The sequence below is a fragment of the Oryzias melastigma genome, linkage group LG24, assembly GCF_002922805.2.
Source record: "Oryzias melastigma strain HK-1 linkage group LG24, ASM292280v2, whole genome shotgun sequence".
In the NCBI taxonomy this organism is placed as follows: Eukaryota; Metazoa; Chordata; class Actinopteri; order Beloniformes; family Adrianichthyidae; genus Oryzias; species Oryzias melastigma.
This window is the reverse complement of record NC_050535.1, coordinates 1,014,794-1,034,311: the sequence shown is the minus strand read 5'-3', so window position 1 is coordinate 1,034,311 and position 19,518 is coordinate 1,014,794. Positions and strand designations below refer to the sequence as shown.

Sequence of the window (19,518 nt, the reverse complement as noted above, 5' to 3'; positions counted from 1 at the left end):
TTTATTCCCATAGCAACCATTCGATTTTTTGATCTCCTGGGTGTGACGGACAGGTCTGCGTCATTTTTGAAAGAATCCGCAAAAGGAAAATTTTGGATTTCCTTAGCAACCGACATTTTTAGCTAACCATGCTGCCATTCCTAATGTATTCATGTTGTATGTTATATCGTTTTTTCAGCTTGAGCCAGGGATATTTCAATATATTTTAGTAAAAAAGGTGCGAGCAAAAGAGGAACTTTATCTGAGCTCGCTCAGCTAACGCTGTTAAAAATCTACAACTTCTAATTCAAAGATTTTTTTCCAAATTGCTTCACATCGAAGCTCGAGGGGTTAGGAGAGTAAAAATCCTGTTTGTAGGAGGAGTTTTCAAGATGGCGGCCTCTTCCTGAGGTCAAAGGTCAACACTACAGCGGTAAAACTCCACAGACCTTTGGGTCGGTGGAGTTGGGCGGGATGAAGGCGCTGAAGGAAGACCCGTTGAAGGTGGTGGCGTTGAAGGCCAGGATCCCCAAAGCCAGGTGCTTGGAGGTGATGTTGACGGACAGACCGTCAAACTCCAGCTTCTGGGCCAACTCGTCCACGGTTCTCAGAGCTCTGACGAAGAGGAGGAGGAACAAGCGCGTCAGCGTCCCTCAGGAACGTTCAAGCCTCACCGCCAGGAAGCAGCGCGTACATGTTGGAGGCGTTCAGCAGCACCGCCTCCGAGCTGGTCATGACGTTGGAGATGATGCTGACCACGGACTCGGCCACCGCCGTGTCGATCTTGGCCACGTTCACCAGCTGCTGCACTTTAGTCACCACGTGGGAAATCTGCAGAGGGGGCGGAGCCGAGGTCAGCGTCGCTCTTCATCATTTATACACTGGAAAAAACGCTCTTCTCAAAAACAAGTTCAAAAATTCAACATATTTTGTTGGAAGTGACAAAAATCTACAAATGTAACCAGGAAAATGTGTCTTTGTAAGATTTCTTTAAGTTAGTTGTGATGAACTTTGAAGACAAAATGAAAAACTGAAATTAGCTCTTAATACTAACATTCAGGTATATTGACCTGAACATTGGAAATATGTTTTAAAACTAATTTTGTATCTTTAAATTTGGTAAATAAAACAATTTAATCCCAGACATGTGATATTTTGAGACATGTAGAGGTGCTTCGCTAGCGTGTCGCATATGGATATGAAGAGATTTCTGTTTACTGTTGTAACAGATCTGGACAAACAAGAATGTAAATTATTATTATTAAATATTGTATTTATTTATAGAAAAGTTACCAAAATTAAGCATTTTATGGTCATTTTACTGTATCTGCTAAACCGTATCTCATTGGTTACAGACCTTTCCAATATGGCGGCGCTCTTTACGTATTTTAGACAATGCTAACAGGCTAGCGTAGCGTCTTTAGCTTATATAACTTATTGGGTAAAACAGTTCATTTTCTACAGCATGATTACACGTTTTAAGGTAAATTTGTCTTAAATATAAAACGTACATTCCCTTCAAACGTCTGACCTGCTGCTGTTAGATGCATTCGTCAAATCAAATCAAATCAAAGCTGTTTCTTGGATTAGGTCCAGTTTTGTTTAAAACGTGATGATTTCTAGATCGAAATAATGATTGTTTTAAAATAAGTCCTTCATCTTGCAGAAAGTAACCAGAATCCAGACGAAACGACTCGTTGATGGCTCCCACCTCGTCATCAGAAAGGCTGTTTCTGGTGAAGTTGGCGAGCTTCTCGGCCACATCAGCGGCGTTTTCTGCAGAGGAAACAAAGTTTACTGAAAGACATGAAAAGACTCCCAACACACTTTTAGAAGATTTATCCTGAATATTCATTTTAGATAAATTATATACAATTAATTGTCAAATTAACATTTAAATTCTGTTTAGTTTGGTAATAAAAACTGATTTCAACTGAAAAAGGAGAAAAATTAGAACTAAATTCTACATTAAAAACAAACTAAAAGAAGTTTTTTGACTGAAAAAAATACAAAAACACGATTTTAAATAATGGAGTTGATGAATCGTTCCTGATTTTAGTTTCAATCTTCTTTTAATTATCATACAATCTTTTTTAAACAACATTTACAGTAATATGAACAAAGAAACACTGAAAATTTGATGGTTTAACCTTTATTTTCTAAAGCTTTAATGACAAAATTTATATCAATAAATCGTCTATTTTCAGCATTTCTCTGCAGTCCGGACGTCCACATTTACCCAAAACTCTAAAACAGCCTAAAAATAGTGTTCTATATTTTTTTACTTTTACTTCTAATTTAATTTAGGATGAATCTGAATTGTTACTTTTAGATTTTTATTATCATTTGTGAGATTTACTCTGAATCTGCTGATTAACGTCAACAAATATTTGTAAAAATGATGAACGGATGAGTGCGTCTGCAACAAACTTCACAGACTTTCATGGCTGTATGTCTTTATTTCTGCTGTAGAAATCATTTTTTAAAGCTCCTGAGATTCTGCTGGAGGTTGTTTGTCCGTTGGGATGATGGTTGGAGCGTTACCTGCCGTCACAGTGCAGTTGGTGAAGTCTGCAGACGACCAGTAGGAGGAATACGTTTCTAGGTTGATCAAACTGGAGGAAAACAAACAGATTCAACAGTTTTATTCACATCAACAAGAAGGAAGCGAGTCGTCACAAAAAACAAAAAAAATACAGTTTTTGATTAAAAAAAAAAAACACAGGAGGATAAAAAACAGGAAGTTCGCCAGATTTTCAAAGTAAAGAACTTTCTCTTCCTTTAAACTCAAAAATTCTTGATCAAATCAAGAAGGTGTAGGATGTTTTATTGATCACTGATTGATAACGATTGATGGAACCCACAGATTCTGTGTCCATGTTCAGATAAGAGGCTCTAAACCACAAAGACAAAAGATTCCTCCTAAAACTGACTTTAAAGAGGAATTTCTTATTTTTTTAATGAGCTGAATCTCTATTAATAAAGTAAAAATGCTTGATCAGAAGTTAATAATCATTCAGGTAAGCAGCGTAGGATTATATGAATTCTCTTCTTCCCTCTTCTGACAATCTTAGTTTTTAATACTTTTATTGTGTCATGAATTCTATGCAAAAGAGCTAATATTTATTAATTATGCCTAAGAGTAAAAACTGAACTACTTACTAGTTGATTTGAATGTATGTAAATTTTGCTTTCATTTTATGACAAATTATTCTACATTTGTCTTCATATAATTTCTGCTTTGATTTCCTGAAATAAACCATTTCCAATCCAATGTACAGTTTTGTATCTTTATTTTAATTTACATTTTTTTACCAAAAACCTTTTTAAAAAAATACAAAAAGTAAAAGATTTTTGATTAAAAAAATCTAAATTATAGAGTAAAATAATTTGAGGCTTTAAAAAAGTTCCTGTTTGCAACACAATGGATCAAAATACAAAATAAAAGCATAAACTTCCATCATTTAAGTCATTTACATGCAGAACTGCGTTAGAACTGAGACAGAAAACCTGAAAAATCTCATAAAAAATGTGTTTTCTGTTCGAGCGATCAAAAAGTCGGGAGTCTCAGAAGAAGTGTTTTTGTGCTTCAGCTCAGAAGCTCACAGATGTTTCCCTCCTGGACATGGTGCACGTTTGTGCCGGTCTTACCAGGTCCTGGAGGCGCCCTGGTTCTTGTCGGGGAAGCAGGGCAGGACCTGTGTGGTTCTGGGTCTGGTCTCAGGCCAGTAGTAGTTCAGAAAAACGTCCTCCTCACAATTCTCTGTTAGAAGCAGAAATAAAAAGGTGTTTTAAAGATTATATGAACACAAGAAATAAAATATGTTCAATAATCAGAGAATGTCCTGGAAAAATTCATAATTAGTAAATTAAAAATGCACAAAAAAAATTATTAAAGAAACTCAAAGCTAAAAGTGTTATTTTTGGTTCCTTTCTGACCGATCAAACGGACGCTGACGGAGAACAGCTGCAGCTGCGCGTCGTCCAGCAGCCGGCGGCCGCTCAGCTGCGCAGACACCTCGTCTTCACTCAGGCTCTCGTTGGAGATCAGGAGGAGCGCCTGGCAGGAGAAACTGCACACAGAGAACGTGGAGGTTTGATCACATGTGAAGAACACGCGCGAGATCTTTTCAAAATAAAAGCTTTTACCTGTTGGAGCCGGCTCCCGTCTCCACAACACTGAAGAAAACGGCAAAAAAAACGGATTAAAAAGACAAGAAGCAGCTGCCCTGCAGCTCCAGAGGCAGAAGTTTACCTGAAATGTTCCACGGAGTGAGTCCACTTATGGAAGGCTTGATTGAGCTGCAGGAGGAAACAGATTTATGTATGGAAGGATATCAGTGCCACCATAATGTGAGTAAAAGTCACAGCTTTCAGATCAAAATGTTCTAAATTGGAAACAAAAGGTAAAGTGTTAAGAATAAAAAAAATCATAATCTGCAATTGAAAATATTTAATATTTTGTTCAAAAACATTTTTTTTTGCTTTTGAAAAATATTTTTGCGTTTGCAAATTTTATTTATTTTTTTCTTATTTCTAGAAAGCAAAAAAAAGTTTGAAATTGCAAAAATATTTCTATCAGTGCCCTGGATTATTAAAGTAAACTGCAAATATGACGTGACAGATTTCCCAAAGTCTATTAAATATGAACATTTTATGAAGACTATTAATGAGGATAATACCTTGGAGAGTTTATTAAATATATTTTTTCACATGAAAAACCGTTCACATGCAATGCATTGTGGTCAATATTCGCCAATCAAGTGAACATCAATGGTTTTTATCAGAGACTTCTAGGACATTTCCAGGATTCTGGACTTTGTATTTGTAGATTTAAAATCAGCTGATTCACTTTGAACACGTTGATTTTTAGGTGCTGTCTGCAACATTTCTGGTGGTAATGGGTTCAAACTTTCCCTCATTTATTAAAATTCACAGAAACTAGTAAAACTTAAGCAAAAAAACAAAACTGCATCCACTGCTGCCAGCTCAGATTTCAGACACTTCATTAGATTTCTATTGGAAATGTAACAGTGGCGTTGCACTGTTGCACAATTTGCCGTTCTCCCGCTGAACATCATCTCTGGTGGAACTGAAGGATGTTTCTAACAGGAAGTAACGGCATCTGTCTTACCAGCAGAGACACGGCTCTCTCCACGGCCTGCTGACTCAGATCGGACTTCATCCAGAAGGACACTCGGTAGAACAAATCCTCTGGAGACAACAAAGACGAAACGTCACGTCATCGACGAAGGTGAGGACTTTCACTCTGAATGTTTGCATTTCTGTCTGTGGGACACAGCAGGAGAGGATTCCAGCCACGAGCCAAACGCAGGCCGACATGATTCCGTTTTTATCAGTCTGAAACATTTCACTCTTTCAGAGCAGCCGCCTGCAAGTTCATCATTTCAGCTTCTGACCAGGATCATAATCTTCACTATTTTAATAAAGAAATCTGTCAGCTGACGTTCTGATGAACGTCGTGGAACGTTGGATCAATTAACAGAAGTTTTGTCATTTTTCACAATCAGACTTAGAAATTTTCATCAAATTCAAATTTTGAGCTGATGGTTTCCTCAAATTAAACGTTTATTCGATACAAACTAATAGTTCAGCTTTTGTTAATTGATTTAATATTTATTTTTTACAGTTTAGAAGTATCAGACTTTATTAAGTCAAACCAGATTCTTACTGGATAGTTTCTGTTAAAATCTGTTTTATATCAGAAACAATCGTTTCCTTCCGACTTTGTTGCTGCTAAAATATTATTTCCTGTTTCTGTTTTTTAATAAAACAGAAACGGGAATCCAAAACTTTTTATAGCAAATTGTGCAGATTTAAGAAGATATTATCCTGGTAAGAGAAAAAGGTGATTATTTAATTTACACATTTTCAGATTTTTATTAAATAAAAATAATTGTTTTTATTCCAAAACACTTCATATTGTTCTTTGTTTTAGCTTTTAGTTAATTTATTAATTACCTGCTTTGTATTTGCTTAGAATCTTTGACTTATTTTGTTTTATTTGTTTGATTTTATTGTATTTTATTTGTACGTTGTAAAGTACTTTGTGATTTTATCTTTTTTTATACATTCTTCTTTAAGTAAATCCTTGGGGAGTTCTAATACTAAATTAAAAGCATTTATAGTTTTTTTTAAGTAAATGCTGCACGTTTATGAATCTGAGCTGCTCCTCTTTGATTTGCGGTTCTTTATTTGAGAATACTTCCTGTTTATTTCAGGTTAAAGGTCAGGACATTATCTGCTCTTCAGGAGTTCGAGTGGCGGTCGGCTCTCCTGCAGTACCCCACAGCAGCCTGTAGGTGTCTCTCTAGCATTTGCGTTTGAAGCTTCTACACAGACAGACTCCATCTCCCAGGAACACCAGGAAACCTAACACCAGAGATACTTTAGACTTGTAGAGAGGAGAGGATCATCAGGATTTCTGAGATTCAGTCAGAGGATAAAAGCAGCCGAGCGAGACGGACAACATGAAGGACACAGAAGACCAGAACTACGACTACATCTAGAAGGACATCCTGTTGGGATGTCAGAGGATCTAAACTCGGACACCGTCACCCAATAACAGCTTTTCCCTCTAAAAATCATTCAACTACGTCATTATTTTCCCCGTTTGCAGAGATGATGTGAATCCCAACCACCTGAAGACAAAACTAAACTCAAAATCAGTCTTAAAATCTTCTTCAAAGTCAAACTCAAATCTTTCCAATCATTTTTTGATTTATTTTTTAAGCGTTTCCAGCGTTTTAAAAATGATGATGAAGTCGTTTTCCAGGACATAGTTTCTGCAGAGCGGCGGGGTTCATTAGAAATTCTTATTTTCTTTTTTAGATTTTTGTTCATTTTGTTTTATCATCAACATATTTCTTTATTTCTGAAATTACTTCTTAATATCTGTGACTTTTATGTTTCTTGTTTTATCGTCTACGATTAATGCTTGAAGCAAACTAATAAACCAAATCAAACCAGTTTAAATCAAACCAAACCAATAAATCAAATGAATAAATCAAATCAAACTTATTTAAATTGAACCAAATCAATCAATCAAACCAAATCAAACCAGTTTAAATCAAATCAAACCAATAAACCAAATCAAACCAATAAAATCAAATCAAACCAATAAATCAAATCAAACCAATAAACCAAATCAAACCAATAAAATCAAATCAAACCAATAAATCAAATCAAACCAATGAAATCAAATCAAACCAATAAAATCAAATCAAACCAATAAATTAAATCAAACCAATAAACCAAATCAAACCAATAAATCAAATCCAACTAATTCAAACCAAACAAAATCAATAAATCAAACAAAACCAAATCAAACTAATTTAAGTCAAATCAAACCAAACCAATAAATAAAATCTAATCAAACCAAATCAAATAAAACCGAAACATTAAATCCAGCCAATAAATCAAGTCAAATCAGACTAAACCAATTCAAATAAAACTGGTTTCTACATTTGTTTACCGCCGCTCTGATGCTTCAGAAGCCCCGCCCCCTGATCTCAGATTGTTTGTAAGGAGATTTTAAGACTTCAGATCATGGAGGAGATTCTCCTTCGATTGTTGTTCAGCGTCTCTACGTCTACGGTTGTTGTTAGAGCTCCACATACTGTTCCCCGATGACACTCCACACAGACATGACAAATCAAAGCGCCGTTTACATTGGCAGGGCCCAGAAAACACGGCGGCGGCTTTAGTGGCCTCGCCGCCGTGAGGCGCCGTGCTCACGGCGGACAGACCGAGTGCAGCCGAGTTCTCTGTGGGGAGGAAGGCCACATGAGGGGGGGCGCTCTGGTGGTCCGGGATCACAGAAGGATTCTGATCCGTGCTGGATTTGGACTTGTTCTGAGCGGCGGAAGTGGGCGTGTCCGACGATTCCAGGTCTGCGTCTTTGGGCAGATTAACCGAATCGGAGAAAGTTCCGGATCCCTGATGCTGGAGGAGTTGGTGGTCGGGGGGAGAACTCTGATGGAGAGCGCCGATAGAGGGGGGGGTGGAAGAAGGGGTATTGAGGCCAGAAGCGAGCGGGGGGGCTGGAGGAACTGGGGCAGCGGCGGGCGCTGGCGGCGCCGTGGAGCCGGAATCTTCTGGATTTTCCCGTTCACCACTTTCACCGGAGTCCCCCCCTCCAGCAGAATCCCCGGGATGGATCTTTGGGGAGATGTCTGCCGGACCGAACCATGACACCACTCTGGGGGGGTCCGCCGGTCGCTCGTCGGCTGAACCGAGCGACTCCTTGATGTGATGCTGGGGGGGGACCTTTTTCCTGAGGGGGGGCTGCATGGTTGCTGGGGTGATGGAGGAGGAGGGGGGAGCAGAAAAGGAGGAGGAGTAAAGAGGAGACAGAGCGTCTGACAGAGAGAGGGAGGGCTGAACCTCAGCGGGCTGCAGGTGCTTCAGGGAAAGGTTCGATTCCTCGCTCGTATCAAGCCTGAGCGTTCGCTCCGGGTTGGGGTTCTGGGGCGTGGCCTCCTGCTGGGGGGTCAGGATCGGGGGCCGGGGGCTCTGACTAGCCTGGAGTGTTGGCGGCGGATCATTTAAGCGGCTGGTGTGGCGGTCCGCGGTCCCTGCAGCTGGATGAGAAGAATCTGGGTTCTGATCGGAAGGAAGCGAGAAGGTCTGGACCGCAGGATGAAGATCTCCTGTATCTGTCCCTCTAGGAAGAGGAGGCGGAGCCTCTTCATGCTCTCCGAGCGGCAGGCGGTCACCAAGATCTACTTTTAAAGGTGACGAGGAAACCGACTTTCTACGGATGTTTTCCTGAAGCGGAGCGGAAGTTGGTGAGGAGCGGTCCGGTCCAGACTCACCAGGTAGAGGCGGAGTCTGGATCGGATCCCTCAGATCGGAAGGAAAAGCGTTCTGACTGAAGGGAGGAGTGTCTAATAAAAAAGGCCGAAATCTCTCTGAGGATGTTGGACGAATGCGACTTGGAGAGAAACGTCCGTCCGGCTGTAGAGACGGACCTGCACGGGAATCGAACGCGTGAACGCCGTCGAGAGTTTGAGGAATTCTTTGGGAGACGAACTCAGCGAGGAGTCCACCATCGGGAGGCGAGCGTGAAGGTCCGGCGTGAACGGCCGACACCTCGAACCGACGCCTGAAAGCCGCCAACAGGAGAGACGACGTTTGAGGCGGAGAGTTTTCTAGAAACATTTTCTCCGTTTGAGAAGACGAAGAGAAGAAGATGGAGGGAAAAATCTGTGGCGGGAAAACGGGAGGAGAGGCAGAAGAGAGAAGAGATGAGGAAGAACGGTTTGAAGAAAGGTGGGATGGAGGGATGGATGAACGATTGAATGATTCACGTTGACTCTTTAAAGGGGGCGGGGCTACAAACATGAGTTTAAGGGAGGAGGAGGGTGGAGGAGTCCTCCGCCTCTCCGAGTCCTCAGGTCCAATCGTCTCGTTTGAGGTCTCTCGGGGGGTCTGAGCCGCAGTGTCCGGTCTGGGGGGTCCTGATCCGTCATCGGCGCCGCTTCCCTCCTCATACATGAAGACGTCCGACGTGGAGGAGTCATCCAGAGCGTCCGTCCAGTTGCTCATGCTCAGAAGCGGCCAGTGACGGCCGACGGCTTTGTTCTTCCTGTTGCTCGGCGCGGGCGGGGTCACGGAGGACTCTTTCGAGTCTAAAGCCTCACCTTGCTGGTGCACCCGGCGGGCTGGGGGCCGCGAGTCCGCCGTGGCGCTCTCCTCGGTTGTGGTTCGCTGGACGGCCTTCAGCTCAGGCGGAGCAACAGTTGGTTTGGTGATCCGAAGCTCCGCCTTCCTGGGGGGGAAGGTGGTGGCGGCGGGACGCCGGCCGCTGTTGGGCCTCTTCCTCAGAGGCGTGGAGATGTAGCCCAGGGAGAGCTTGGACGTCCGGTAGGCGGACACTCCTCGGAAGGAGAAGGGTCTGGAGCGAGGAGGTTCTCGCGGAGACAAAGGGCTGGGGATCGGAGCGGACCTTCTGGTTCTGATCCGAGCCGGAAGTCCGGACTGAAGGGAGGCGGAGAGGGAAGGTTCCGGTCCGATTACAGGCCGGCGTTGTGGTCCAACAGAGTCTCCGGATGGAACTGATCCAGAAACAGAGTCCAGGCTTTGGCGGGAAGCAGCAGCCAGATGTTTGAGCTGCGGGGGCCGGCCTCCAGGGGGCGGGGAGTCCGCCGAGTTTGCTGAAGTCTTCTCCACTGTCGCCGCCAAGCATCAGAACGTTATAGTGAAAAAGCAGGTAACAGGTAATAAGCAAAAGGCAACAAAACAGGTTAAACAACAGATTTACCACGACTGAACAGTGTCAGCCCTTCTGGATTTATAACAAGCAGCCAATAAAATTACAGCTGAATCAGCAGCAGAAGAGTCCACTCCTGGCCCCTCCCACTACCAACTACCTGGACCAGGTCTGAACTGAAAGTCTGGGAAAATATTAAAAAAGAAACTGATGATTGATGGAAAAGAAGCACCGACGAGCGGTTCATGCAGACGCTGAGGAGGCGTGTTACCCGGAGAGGAAGAGGGAACGCCGCCTTTGTTAGTCCACGGCTGGATGCTTGTTAGGAAGAGCGGCTGAGTTGTTCCTGGAGGCGTTTGAAGAGAAGAAATGATGTGAAGAACCGAGAGCGGGAAGGGTTTTCAGATAAGACAAAGGGGCGGAGTCAGTTAGTCAAAACTACCTGAATGTGATTTGAAGTGAAAGATTTAAATCAAAGAGGTTAGGGAGAGCCAGCTGCAGGAAACTAACACGACAGAATCAGGAGAATGAGTTTGCTCTAATGCTGGTGAAGCCTTAGACCCATCGGCCTCTTTGGGTGGATACGACGTCTGCAGGTGAAAAATGGTCAAACCTTGAAATATCAAAGTCTAAGTGAATCCGTAAACCACATTTTTCTACGAACATGCCGCGTAGTGAACTCTTATAAAACTCGTAAAGGTAGGTAAGTCGGTAAGGCGCGTCGCTCAGATCTTTCATTTTTACCCCCATAAATCCTACGGACTGTACAAAGAATCTGTTGGTACTGTTCACGGGAAAGACCGAACTCCTCAATGATTTGCGAGTCAGTTACGTCATTTTAGATTGATAAGTGGGCCGTATACGTGATAGAAAAGTCATACATCGGTGGTACGTGAATGAAAAGTCCATTAGACAAACGTGGAACGACCGTGGAAAGCAACAAGTTTGCAAGAATCACACACAATCGTAAAGTTTAACGTAATAATTCCATATATCCTACGTAAAACACACATGAACTGTGAAACGCTCAACCAACCAAACATCCAATCGACTGTCATCCATCCATTTTTATTCATGTAATCATTTGGTAAAAACTATGTCGACTGCGTTTGAACTGTGAAGTTCTAAACTTATCAAACATTTTTAAACGGCTCAAAACTGAATTTACTTAAAGACCCGTCGGCTGAAACGACAAAACCGTGGCGAACGACCAACACAAGAAATACTTTGATTACTTATATCACAGACGTATCATGAAAGACCAAAACGACACATGTAGACGTGTGAGTCGGTCTTTACCAACGACTAGAGAGGCGTAAGGACGCCGTACGACACGAGTCAGTGAAACTCATGTTAACCTTACCAATACTTCATCATACATTTACCACACACTACAATGGTACGTTGCATTTTCCTGATGCCCATTGAGCCTTAAGGGAACACACGGCTTAAGATGCAGCTGACCCTCCACGACCCGGACAACCCAAACACCAGAACGGGACGGGTAGATGGGACTAAGGCTTTCATGAGGATCTACGGTCTCCATGCTCTCGTTGAGTGTTCGTGTCTACGTGAGGCTTCACATCAGGAAGAACCACCACCAGAGGGATGAAGGAGAGGTCAAGTCTGGAGCTCTTACCGAGCGCTGACGGGTTAGAAGCAGCCGGACGGTTAGTGGGAGCAGACGGGACGGTTGTGAGGATGCTGCTGCCGTCCTCTGCTGAGGGGGAAGTAAACATTCTGACGCTGTTAGTCTGACCGCATCCATCAACACAAGACTGCAGATTTATGGAGGATCTTATCAGATCGACTTATCGCTGCTCGCAGTTTGTTTTGGTCTCATAAATCTACAGAATCTACAGAAGAAAAGTTCTGTCTTTGACCGTCTAAAGACAGGAGAGGAGCAGGTGAGGAGCAGGAGAGGAGCAGGTGAGGAGCAGGAGAGGAGCAGGTGAGGAGCAGGTGAGGAGCAGGAGAGGAGCAGGAGAGGAGCAGGTGAGGAGCAGGTGAGGAGCAGGAGAGGAGCAGGAGAGGAGCAGGAGAGGAGCAGGTGAGGAGCAGGAGAGGAGCAGGAGAGGAGCAGGAGAGGAGCAGGAGAGGAGCAGGTGAGGAGCAGGAGAGGAGCAGGAGAGGAGCAGGAGAGGAGCAGGTGAGGAGCAGGTGAGGAGCAGGTGAGGAGCAGGTGAGGAGGTGAGTGCTTACCAGGAGCAGAGGAGCTGGGTGGGATGGAGGTAATGGTGCTGATGGAGGGGGTTAGAGGCATGCTAGTGGAGGGGGTGGTGGTGGTTGGAGTGATGAGTAAAGGGACTAGAATGACAAATGATGAGGGGATTAACTTTCATCTCAGTTCTAAAGTCTTTAAGACGGTAAAAATAAAGAAAAGGAGAAGAAAGAGGAAGTATCAAAATCAGAGATCCTTCAGTTTTTATCATAAAAACAGAAGATGACAGCAAACAAAAGTGAACCGATGAGGAGGAAGACGAGGCTGATGGAGGGGATTCTTCTCAACAGTGGAGGGGTGACGGGTGCTTACCGTGGGCGGTGGCATTAGTAGCATGGGTGGAGTTAGTGGAGGCAGTGGGGGGGGCGGCTGGAGGAGGGCAGAGGTTTGGAGGGAACAGAGACAGAGATGAAGACGAGGATGAGAGGCTGCAGGAACACGACTGATGAGGACATGCTGGGCGGATCCAAACGTTTGGGATCAAACATGAAATTCAACTTCAAAAACAGATTCAATCCATGAAAGTGATGCAGTTCTGGAGAAGTATCCGGAACTGTTGAGGGATTGATGGAACCGTTCCTCAGACTTATCATGAGAAGCAGATTTTAGAGTCAATCAAACAAATATTTGATTTAAACAAATACATCAGATAACAATAAAAGTTTGTGTATTTTTTTCTTCAACAGTGTATTGAATTGTACTCGTGTTCAATTCAAGGTTAGAGACATTAGCAGCTGCGTGACGCTGAATGTTCATAGATGAAGACAAACTCCAGATCTGCAGTCAGACTGTGTGTATCAGAGGTCTTTGATTGGCTGTCAATCAATTGACGTAACTTTGATGATTGGCTGACAAAAAAATCCTATATATGCACTTCCTTTGTGGTCGTGATTGACGTAATGGACACAGAGTTTCCCTGAAAGACCCACTGTCGAAATGTGAAAATCCAGTCAGAGGGGCGGGGCTTGGGGGCTGGACTGCAGATCATTACTGGAGCTGCAGATCTTGATGTCAGACTTCTGAAACTTACACGGTTTGACCAATCACAAAATCCAAATGTAATACCGCACTTCAACCTGAAGGGGGCAGCACACAGACAAATTCTGACTCAATTTGAAGAATTAATTAAAGTTTTTCAATTTGACAAAAATGTGTCCATGACCACGACAGACAGCACTTTTAAAGCCCCATTCATAGAGATAAGTTAATTTAGGGTTTGGTTACCCTTTAAACACTAAAACTCTTGAACAGATTTGGACTCCAAAGGATCCTGATTCTCTGGATTTTCAAACACCAGGAGGAAACACATCAGACTCCAGCACTCAATAACAACAACTCTAACTGACTCGCTGTGGCGTTCCGCTGACCCGTCCTCATTGTTCGCCGCGTTAGCGCTCTCCCATGACCCGCTGACCTCAACGGCTCATTGTCTCCTCTCCGGACGTCTCATGAGCTCAATTCCCTGAAAACGGATCCTTGGAGGGATTGTCCTTCGAAGCTTCTGGAGCTTCTCAGAACAACATTTTAGCTGTGGGGTCAGAACCCCAGTTGGCCTTTTGGTCCCGTCAGCCGGTGTCAGGCCGTGTGACGCTCCAGAAAGGCCGTGATTGGTCCAAATCTGTTGTTTTTGCAACATGAGGAAATTATAATACTATTATTTTCCTCATCTACATATTTAGGAAAAAAGAAAAGCGATCAGTTTTTCAAATCAAACGTTTTAAATAAAGTTTATTTAAATGTTAGCTATATTTTAAAGTCCCAGAAACACTAAAATGTCTAGAATTTCAGCACTTTTATGTTTGTTATAGTTCCTGAACTCGTCCCCTTTCTAGGATCAATCATTTCTTCAGTTTTTCATTTATTCTCTTTTATTTATTGTAGTTTTTTAACAAAATAAAAGGTTCAAATGAGCTTCAGAAGAACATTTTCACATTTTGCACACGAGCCCGACTGATGTGAAAGGCTTTCCCCTTTGAAGGATGTAGCTGGAGGGGATTCGTTAAACCTCTGAGACCCCAACCCCCCCACAAATCCCACAAACCCTTTAGGAGAGCGCTCCCCCGGGGTCATTAAACGGAGGGACTTCCAAGGCTTCCTAATGCAAAACCAGGAGAGGACGGAGCAGAAACCGCCATGCGGAGGGTTCGATTCCCTCCGGGTTCAAGTCCATTAAATATGGAGGCGGTCGCAGAGGAGAACCTTAGATGTACATAATGTTCCTGGCAGAAGGTCAGCAGCTCCACTGGCTGAGGGTTTCATGGGAAGCTGGAGGTATAAACACTGCAGGAGCTCGTTAGGGAAGCATGTGACTCAGACGTTAGAGTGAATTTAAACCTAAAAAATCTGTTTTCTGCCTCTTTAACCCATAAACTCAGAAGTATTGAAGTCTTTCTGGACATTTGGGATCATCACTTGCAAAGATGCGTGTTGGTTTTTCCTACCTGGACATCCCATGGAGGTGCAGCTGCTGCTGAACGCTGTGTTGACACCTTCAGAGAGAAGAAAGACAACAGGCCTTAAAACAACCCGACAACTTTTTTAAGCAAAAACGTAACACAAAACTGGACAGATCAACACAAAACGACCAAAAACTTCATTCAACCATCGATTCATAAACGGATTCCTGCTGCAGATCCCCGTTGATCAACTGAAGTTTTCTGGACTCTAAGACGAGAACCTTTTGAAAATGCCAACGATCAATTCAGATGTGAAGATGTGCTCGTCCTCCATTGAAATTCACAAAACGCTCTGTGCATGAACGCCAGAGAATGTCAGCGCGATAATCCGGTGCTGCTCGAGTACTTTGTCCTTCTGAAACGTGATCCAGGTGATTCAGAGGGAAAAGAATCTTTGAGAGGAATAAGTTTAAGAGGTTTATCAGAAAATCCATGAAGTTATCAGCTGAGAGGAAGAGGGAACCCTCTTTTTTCTCCTTTACTCCAACATTTCTGTCATCTTTTCTTCTCCACTGTCACACCTATGGATCCATCCAACAATTCTTTTAATTTCTTCATTTTAAAATCTTTTACTAAACAAACGGACAAATCAAAGAGAGACTACTTCAAGTACAAAGCATGGAGGTGGAAGGGTGATGGTTCGACTCTGCTGAACCTGATCAAAGTTTGTAGATCAATCTAGACAAACGATCAGAACGTGCTCATGAATCCACTTTTAATCCTGACGTGTCACCAGAGAGCAGAATCCTTCCCACTTTGGTTCCTTGAAGAACAAGGATAGTCCTCCGGTGGTCTGGTTAGTGCCTCACACAGCAGCTCTGATGCCATCAGTGTGTGAATGTCTTCATGGGTGAATGGACTGTGACTGGATAAGAAAAGTGAATCGATTGGTTAGGAGGTCAGGGAAGAATCGACAGCTACAAAAAGAAAACCTGAAGAGGATGAAGGCGGTTCTGAAGGAAACTCTGAAAGATTGATGGTATTTATGAAACCTTCAGTAACTTGAAATAGTTTGATCCTCTGAACTCTTTCAGGGTCCAGACTGTCTGTTTAGAATCTTCATGAATTCATTCATGTCTGCAGGAGTTCAGTCTTCAAACGTCAACGTCAAGAGGACCTGGCAGCAGAAAGCAACGTGGCCCCAAGATGGCGCCACAGCGTCATTCGCCGGAAGTTTACACCATTTCCCTAGAAAAAAATGGAACCGGTTACGGTAAGTGTTACGGTTAGGGTTACGGTAAGTGTTACGGTTAGGGTAAGGATTACTGTTAGGGTAAGGATTACTGTTAGGGTAAGGATTACTGTTAGGAATCTTCTATTATAGATACGCAAATTCAGCTTCCAGCTACAGTTGCAACATTTCCACTTCTGGCTGATGATAAGTTTGATGTCGTGTTTGGACGCCATCTTGTCTGCAACCAGGTTCACTTCTTCAACTCTTCATGCATTCAGACTGCACACATTTATTCTGCATGTGAATGCATTCAGTCTTCATGGTCCTGCACACATTCACTGCGTTCATCTACATGTGTTCACTCTCTACGTTAGATCTGCTTCTACAGCGTCTGCGTGGGTCGAGTTTGTTTGGTCACATCTGTGGTGATGGTGAACATTGTGTTTGAATCCGAGTCCAGAGCAGCAGATTCAGGTTTTAACATTAGATTAAATCTAATGATTGTATCAGATTCTTAGAACTTCCTGTCATTCTATTTTGATCTGAGTAATTTTGATTTGTTGTTACATAAATGAGGAAAAAGTAACTTTTGTCAGAGGAGGTTTAATATTTCACCGTTTTATTAATAAACACTAAAACTTCAACTTAACCATGAAAAATGATGCGGTGGTTGACAACAAACAAACTTCCTGACCATTTCCTGTTGGGACGGGCCGCCGCCATTCCCACGGATTGAGCTCACAGTCGTGGTTCTGTCGGGACACGGACCCGCCAGTAAGAAGGCGGACGACAGGAACATAAAGCCATAAATCACCCTCTCCCTCCAGGCCTAAAAGCCTCCATGTTTGCTTTGTGCGTCTTTATCAGGGAGTCGCCGTGGAGATGCAGGAGAGCGATGCAGTGCTGTAATTCACCGTCAGTACAGGGGAAACGATTATTATTCAGTGTTTACGCGGCTGAAATGACGATGACTGACAGCTTCAATAACAATGAGCATGTTAATTAATGAGGACGTTTTCGGTTTGGATGAGCAGCCGTAAAAACAAACATGTGGTTGATTTACAGAAAACTATTTCATATCATGAGATGGGAACATTCAGAGACTGGAGTTTGAGGTCCTGAGTTTATGATGAACACTAATACTGTGTCTACTGAAAACTGTAGACATGTAGTCTATGGAGTCCTGGATCTTCAAAGTAACTCAGACACGATGCTCACTACTCATTTTGAATGGTAAATATGACCTCACCGATTTTATAAATAAGTACAAGCATTTTACGGAGACTAATATTACATTTAAACACGTTTTTTGTTCGAAATTCTTCTTCCAATGCATTGTGGTCTATATTTGCTAGCCTAGTGAGCATCGATGCACGCTAGTTTTTCGCAAAGACTTCTGGGAGATTTCGAGTGCACTCGATTTTGGAATTAGTAGATTCTAACAGCTCTAGAAAGTGGCGAACACACTATGTAGTGAGTAGGGGGGAATTCGGACACAACCGGAGTCTCTGATAAAAATCAACTTCCTGTTTCTAATATGGCGGCCTTTCAGGTCAAAATTCTCCTCAATAAAAACTTTTTTTTCGAGATCCAACATTTTAGATGGAAGTCTTTAAGGTTTTGAAAATGAAAATCTCTTATAGTGATAAAAAAATGTTCAACATTTACTAACAAAACCAAAACACACGTGTGGGAGACATCCAAAGGAAGCTTTAACATTATTATGGGATGGCCACAGGACCCACGGTTGACCGCTGTAATGCGTCAAAGCGGGACATTTGCAGATTTTCACGTTTTCACAAAATATGGAGAAAAAAAACATTTTAGTTTGAGAAATCTTCACGAAAACTTTCCACCAATGCCGCCTGGTTAAGTCTACAACCACGACTGAAGTTTCAATGACCTTTGACCTTAGGTAAAGGCTGCCATCATAAATTAAAAAAACAAAAACACCGTAAGAACTTAGAAACTCCTGCTAGGGATTCCAACCTATCGTCTCCTAACTCCTGGAGGATCATCTGGTCAACTAATAAAAAAACTTGTTTTTTGTTTTAAAGTTTACTAGCTCAAATCGTAAAACAGTGGCGTTCCCCTGTTAATCGCACATTTTTTACTGCAATTTTGAGAGATATTAATAAATGAATCGTGAGCTCAAGCTGAACAAAACGATATAACATACGATATGAACATATCCGAAATGTGGGCGTGGCTAATCAAAAACCTCTGTCGCTAAGGAAATCCAAAAATGTACTTTTGCCGATTCTTCTAAAAATTACATAAATTTATTTGTCACATCCAGACGAACAAAAAATAAAATGGTTGCTATGGAGATAAAACCAACAGGAGGCCACCATTTTGAAAAAAAGTGTTTTTTTAAATGAATTTGTCGTGAAACAAAGCTTGAGGCTTTAATTTTAGGTTATGATCAAATGCAAAAACTTTTTTTTTATCTTTATCATAAGTGTTTAAAACATCTCCACTCGTGGTCAAAACGCCGTCACAGAGAAGCTGAACTGATTTCTGTTGTGTTTACCTGCAGAAATACGGGAGTTCTTCCTGCAGAACTCCACAGAAATCCCTGAAATGCGAGTCCGCTCGGCTGCTTTAACATGACAAAGGCCGCCAGCCGCCAGCAGACATTTCCATTACTGAGGAAAAACTGCTTTTGTGAGTTTAGCTGCTGCAAATGCATTTAAAGAGGGTCCAGAGCACACAAAGGTCTCCTGTGTTTTACTTTTTCTACCACCTGAGGACTCAAGGTTACACCAAAAAGCTAAAAGATAAAGTAAAATAAGAAGCCTCAAAGGAGCTGCTGGGAAAGGTTAAAATAAAACAACTTTTATGTTTTTTAATGTTACAGTCGAACAATGAGACGATGGATGAGGTTCGGCTGCAGTGAAAAGACATTTTAAAAAGTATCTCTAGAGTCAAAAAAAGAAGTTTTTAAAGTTTTGCTGCACAAATGCTGACCTTGTGTTTAAAAACACACTAAACTGAAATGTATTTTGTATTTTACAAGTGAAATTTTGAATCAATTAACAAAAGATAATTTACTACATTTAAAAATTTTTGTTTTTCTAAAATGAAAATTTTGAGTTCAATAAACCATCAAGCCAAACTCTTAATTTTAGGAAATTAAATTTAAAAATTAAATTAAAATTAAATTCTTAATTTGATGAAAACTAGGAATGAAATTAAACTTTTTTTATATTCTGTAACTGATACATTATTAAATTAAAGAGATAATGTGAAATTTCTTTGCAGTTTTTGAACACAAGCAATCTTTTCATCCAAAAACATGTTGATTAGTTTGTTGACACATTTTATTTTTGATGTTTTTACAAAATTACATCTAAAACTTTAATTTTAGGTTGTAAACAGTTTGTTAAACATTTTTGGGGTTTCCACAGCAAAATGAATCCCACAGAATTTTCTGTTTTTACATGATTTTATT

At 41.9% G+C, this 19,518-nt stretch overlaps 1 protein-coding gene across 12 annotated transcripts in view; it reads right to left on the bottom strand.

The window, feature by feature from the left end:
- adgrg6 (adhesion G protein-coupled receptor G6) overlaps positions 1-19,518 on the bottom strand; it is a 56,638-nt gene that overhangs the window by 2,001 nt on the left and 35,119 nt on the right. For 3 of the 12 annotated variants that reach the window (XM_036210540.1, XM_036210538.1, XM_036210548.1), the window contains 14 exons: positions 14,876-14,923; positions 12,747-12,803; positions 12,416-12,520; positions 11,853-11,933; positions 10,485-10,559; positions 5,114-5,193; positions 4,235-4,281; positions 4,129-4,158; positions 3,919-4,052; positions 3,631-3,742; positions 2,524-2,594; positions 1,691-1,755; positions 674-810; positions 429-594 (listed from right to left, as the gene is read on the bottom strand). In XM_036210540.1, the coding sequence (XP_036066433.1) occupies positions 429-594; positions 674-810; positions 1,691-1,755; positions 2,524-2,594; positions 3,631-3,742; positions 3,919-4,052; positions 4,129-4,158; positions 4,235-4,281; positions 5,114-5,193; positions 10,485-10,559; positions 11,853-11,933; positions 12,416-12,520; positions 12,747-12,803; positions 14,876-14,923 (1,208 nt within the window). The remainder of the gene's footprint in view (positions 1-428; positions 595-673; positions 811-1,690; positions 1,756-2,523; positions 2,595-3,630; positions 3,743-3,918; positions 4,053-4,128; positions 4,159-4,234; positions 4,282-5,113; positions 5,194-10,484; positions 10,560-11,852; positions 11,934-12,415; positions 12,521-12,746; positions 12,804-14,875; positions 14,924-19,518) is intronic. The other 9 variants (XM_036210549.1, XM_036210547.1, XM_036210539.1 and 6 more) reach the window with 8 other exon arrangements.